This window comes from Gossypium hirsutum, chromosome D11 (genome assembly GCF_007990345.1).
Source record: "Gossypium hirsutum isolate 1008001.06 chromosome D11, Gossypium_hirsutum_v2.1, whole genome shotgun sequence".
Taxonomy (NCBI): domain Eukaryota; kingdom Viridiplantae; phylum Streptophyta; class Magnoliopsida; order Malvales; family Malvaceae; genus Gossypium; species Gossypium hirsutum.
This window is the reverse complement of record NC_053447.1, coordinates 59,424,221-59,429,311: the sequence shown is the minus strand read 5'-3', so window position 1 is coordinate 59,429,311 and position 5,091 is coordinate 59,424,221. Positions and strand designations below refer to the sequence as shown.

At 32.8% G+C, this 5,091-nt stretch overlaps 1 protein-coding gene across 3 annotated transcripts; it reads right to left on the bottom strand.

The window, feature by feature from the left end:
• Nucleotides 1-454: 454 nt before the first annotated feature.
• LOC107945960 (nascent polypeptide-associated complex subunit beta) lies at nt 455-3,095 on the bottom strand. 3 transcript variants are annotated; one of them, XM_016880135.2, is made up of 6 exons: nt 2,981-3,095; nt 2,249-2,316; nt 1,288-1,436; nt 1,131-1,187; nt 929-967; nt 455-854 (listed from the first exon to the last, which is right to left on the bottom strand). In XM_016880135.2, the coding sequence occupies exons 2-6, from the start codon at nt 2,314-2,316 to the stop codon at nt 673-675; spliced, it is 495 nt and encodes a 164-aa protein (XP_016735624.1). In that variant the 5' UTR covers nt 2,981-3,095; the 3' UTR covers nt 455-672. The 3 variants fall into 3 exon arrangements, with proteins under 3 accessions (XP_016735624.1, XP_040960540.1, XP_040960541.1); XM_041104606.1 differs by having other exon boundaries at nt 2,947-3,074; XM_041104607.1 differs by lacking the exon at nt 2,981-3,095 and adding an exon at nt 2,713-2,942.
• Between the last annotated feature and the right edge of the window lie 1,996 nt (nt 3,096-5,091).

The window sequence follows — 5,091 nt, the reverse complement described above, 5'->3', positions numbered from 1 at the left end:
TATTAGGAGTGTAAGTTGATAAAGGTGAGCACAATGGAGAAATAGAGGTTTGGTATTGGGTTTTTATTTTTAATTTACAAAAAAATTAAAAATTATATTGTCATTTTATAAATATCGAGGGTTAAATTTATTAAACATTTTAGAATTTGAATTAAAATGACAAATTTTGTAAATATTGAGAGTTAAATTTGTTAATTTTTTATATTTAAGATCAAATTAATAAAACGTATAAACATTAGAAGGCTAAATTTGTTATTAGACCAATAAAAAAAACCACCTCAACATTCCTCAGCTTTCAGTGACCAAAAATTTTGAAAATTTTGATTTTGAATAATTTAGTGACTAAATAAAAAATATTTAAAATTCAATGACTAAAATAGAATGCAGGCAATAATTTAGTGACAATTTTTGTACTTTACCTAAAAAATTAAGTAACAATGAGAGATACCGGATATAATTCGGAAGTCAAATAATTGACATAAGCCATTAGCATTTGAAAATCATTATAATAGGAATTCTACCCCGGGGCGGGGGGAGGGCTTACTTTACCAAACCAAATGCACCAAAAATAACAAATGTGTACATAATGAAAATAAAACAACCGTTATTCATAAATAAATTATATATATATAACAGAAAAATTAAGACAAACACTAATATTCTCTAAAAACACTATTTAACAGCTTCGCCTTCTTCTGCTGCAGCTTCAAAGGTCTCACCAGGTACAAGATCTGGTACCTCCTCGTCCTCGTCTTCTTGAGTGGTGGTTACGCCAGTACCAATACCGGTAGCAGCAGGTGCCTGCTTCTGGAATTGCTCTGCCAATTTTCTTAAGTTGTCCAAATTATCCGGCCCTACATCAAGTTTTAGAACAAGGGTCAACAGCTGCCAATATCAATTTACAATCACAAAAAAGGAGTGTACATACCCAACTGGTTGATGATTCCAGGGAGAATATCCTGCAATTCTGGAATATGGGAAAAACACAGGTCAAATAGACCAACAAAGCTAAAAATCAGCAGAAATGTCTTTAATGGCTTTGGAGTTAAAAATAACAAATCTTCAAAGGGTAACTAGCAATAAGATTATATCAACTATGAGAGGGTTTAAAGTTAAGAGATGCAGCATACTCTTTGTCTGAGGAGAACCACTAACAACCCAGGTGTTGGCAGCGATAGAAGCTTGAACTGATATAAAGACAGACCATCACAAAGCTAGTTTATTATGCACTGTGAAACCTTTGAGAAAAGTATAGGTAATAAGTCCACTACAATAAAAGCCTACTACCTTTTGGATTAAGAAACTGGATAACAGCATCATCCTTGAATATGTTGACTTCCTCAATTGCAGGAATCGCATTCACTCCTATTCTCTTGAGGGTGCTCTGTAACCGTTTGTCATCAGTCGTAGTTGTCTTGTGGACAGCCTTTTTCTTCCTGTTATTAACATAAATCAAAATAACAAAATAATAACCAATATGCAAACTACATATTAGAGGCATCAAAATCAAATATTAGAATATGGGAATATTTAAAAGTTTTAGGACACGACAATGAGAAATTGTAAAATTGATACTTCTCAATCAAATATTAACACGCAAATGATTTTTGAAATTTTCTAAAATCAATTTATAATAAAAAAACTTTGAACCTTGAAAAATTTGTACTTGAGATGTATTGCACAATTAGGGGTCCATTTGGATCTCATTTAGAAGGCAACTCAGGTGAGATGGTGGAGGTTTCTTCCGAAGGCAGATTCAAATGGACCCTAGAAAAGTATAATTGAGATAGAATATCTTCACATAAAGAATAAAAAAAGTTCACTATATTCTCTATGACTAAACTGTGAAAAGCTGGATTGAGCTGAGCATTCACATTTATGCAATTTGAAGTAGTATCTCTGAAGCCAAGACAGCAATGTCTTCTCTGAGTCTAAATTTTTATATCGATATTAGCACTGACATAAAAATGCATCATGGACTCAACAACCAGTTAACCTTTGGCCCAAACCAATCAATGCTGGATCACACTGATCTAAATCGCTAAAGATTCTCTTCTTCTCTATCAAATCACATCATTAAATCTAATGCAATGCCAGTTAATCTTGTACAATCCCAGACAGGGTTCATTGCACATGCCGTGGAAGGCTTGGTCTCCACTCCGAAAACTCCTACTTCTGAACATTCCCAAGACAAACCTAAACATAATATAGCTAGCCTATCCAGGGAAATTTCAAACCAAGAACATACCTTCTCATGCTACCCTTCCCACCAGTGCGGACTGCACCAGCCATTTTCTGGAGCCTCTCCACATTCATCTGCCCAAAGAAGTAAACAGCAAGTCAATAAAAAAAGTATATGATAAATCGAGACCCAAGATACACGCAACCAAAACAAAGATAAAACCATAAGCGCTAAAACAAACAAAACACACACATACACATACACTACAAATAAAGCATGTGAAACAATCATGCACTATACAACCGGCAAGGAAACACAAAAGAAATAAAGTATCTGACCAAAATAAATAAATAAACTCCTAACTCGCGCCTTATCAACGCATCAGAAAAAAAAAAGGGTAAAAAAGCCCTTTACTCACTATCTTGTCGAAAAAGGGGAAACCACGGAGGGGAATTTGCGAAAGTAAAGACAGGGAATGCAAAATCAAATATAATAACAATATAAACTTGATATGAGTCGCCCTAATTTACCTACTGTAATTGTATTTATGTGTTAAAAGCATAAAGCATAAGCTAAGCTAGATATCAAAAGAAACATAAACTGAGGTAGCTGAAAGGAGTGACAAGCAGAGGCCTTTCTAGAGTTAACAATTTCCCCAAAATATACGAACAAAAAAGAATCATCCAAAACCAAAACAATCTAAAGAGAAAAGAAATCAGTCATTGATTGAAATTAAAATGACAGAAACAGAAGAAAGCAAATACCAATGATAAAAGAGAAACAGAGAATGAAGTGTACCTTAACAATGCGTATCGGATTGCAGTACTAACAGGAGAGAATGTTAAGCAAGGGAATCCAGAAAACTTTTTCTTCTTTGGATAAATATAATATTTTTCAGTAAGTAAAGAGGGGTTTTTCTATTTTAATTACTTTACACGAGAAGTAATTTTTCTTTTTGGGCAAAAATAGTGGGTAAAATACCAAAAAAAGCCCTATTTTTTAAAAATTTATCGAAATGGGCCCGGTATTTTATTATTTACCGGAATGGGCCATTTTCCCCGAAATCGCGTCCACGTCAGCGCGATGTCAGGGGACGTGTCAGAACATCACGTCCATGTAAGCGCGTTTTGCTTACGTTGACACAAATCGCACCTACGAGGACGCGATTTGCTGACGTGGATGAACATTTTATATTTTTTAGCTTGGAAAACTTTGAAAGGCCATAACTTTTCGCTCGATTATCCGATTGAGACGATTTTTTTTATTTCGAATAAATTTTCGAGATCTACGCGCTGACAAACAGTCGAAGGCGGTTTGCCGCAGTTTTCGTCGAAAAAGATCCTTTTTTGCCCCTAAATTTTGATTTTTTCAGTTTAAAATTAAATTTTGAAACATTCAAATCATTATTTTCCTTATTTATTTGAATTAAACACCGGATTTTTTTTACAAAATTGTTGTATTATTTTTTCTGATTTGACACATGTATGGAATAGGTCCGGTAAATCGTTAGAACGTAAGTAATATAATTAAGATAATAACAGTATTTCTATAATATGTCAATTAATTAGTTTAGCTTAGTTGGTTAAGATGCTTGCTCTTTTCCCTTAGTATCTTGTTGGTAACAATTTTGAATCTTTTTTGTACTTGTTGCTATTGATGTAATATTGAAGAGTTAATTGATTAAAAAAATAAATACAAGTACAAAAAGATTCAAAATTTATTTTTTCAAAATACCAAAAAAGCCCTATATTTTTAAAATTTATCAAAATGGGCCCGGTATTTTATTTTTTTGACTGTTGGGTACTGTTCACGCGCGGGCCGAAATCGCGTCCACGTCAGAGTGAGATGCTGACGTGGAAGGAAATCACGTCCTTGAGAGCGCGATTTCCTTCCACGTCAGCATCTCGCACTGACGTGGACGCGATTTCCTAACGCGTACCCTGACATCGCGTTGTCGTGGACGCGATTTCCCGGAAAAAGGACCATTCCGGTAAATAATTAAAAAATGGATCCATTTCGGTAATTTTTGAAAAAAATGGCTTTTATTGGTAAATTGCCCAAAAATAGTGGTATATGGCACTTCGAAAAAAAAACTAGAGATTAGTCCTTCAAAGATTTTTTTAAGGTAAACTATAAAAATAGTCGTTTATGTATGGTGTAAATTACATTTTAGCCACCAAACTTTAGTTTGTTACGAAATGATCACTAATGGATAAATCATCTTAGACAAAAATTTTAGGTTCAATTGCACATATAGTCCTTATACTTTTTCTTTTTGAGAAATTTAATTCTATTTCTTTTCTTTTTTTTTATTCTTTTCATTTTACTACACTTTTTCTTTACAAAAGATTTGAGAAGCAAATGAGATAAATTTAGTTTGTTGGTTGATGTTATTTTATTTTAACCCATACATAACTTATAGTAAATTAATGGAGCTCAATCAATAAAATTAAACCCAATTAAAATTTCTAAAAATTAAAACCCAAAACAAAATTTAATTCATCTAAAAATTAAAATTTTAAACGAATTAAAAGCATATACATTTTATACACAGAAAAATATCTTGTTCTCTTCTCACATTTTACCAATTCCTATTATCTGGTCCTTTCTTTTTTTTGGTTCCACTTTTGTCTTAAGTCTCATCTCTTACAAAGTAATTCAACCTTTGCAATTAGTTGTAAGTTTTTTTGCTCACAGGTGACGAGCAAGTAGACAACCGAAGTCGGAGAAAGTTGAAGGTGATGAGATGTTACCGACTTGTGTTGGGTTAACTAGTTCTATTCAAGCCTATTTAAGTTAGGTAGTTAAAAAAGCAAGAATGAGAGAGCACAACAAGTAAAATTTCATGATCTGATTTAGGTTTTATTTTTAATTTGTTTAAATTTTTAATTTTTAGATGAATTAAATTT

Bases quoted from the DNA above. Each gene is read 5' to 3' on its own strand.
- LOC107945960 (XM_016880135.2), bottom strand. From the start codon at position 2,316: ATGAATGTGGAGAGGCTCCAGAAAATGGCTGGTGCAGTCCGCACTGGT. The intron at 1,437-2,248 runs GTATGTTCTTGG...TGTTAATAACAG, and splicing joins GGGAAGGGTAGCATGAGAAG to GAAGAAAAAGGCTGTCCACA. The intron at 855-928 runs GTATGTACACTC...AACTTGATGTAG, and splicing joins TGGAATCATCAACCAGTTGG to GGCCGGATAATTTGGACAAC.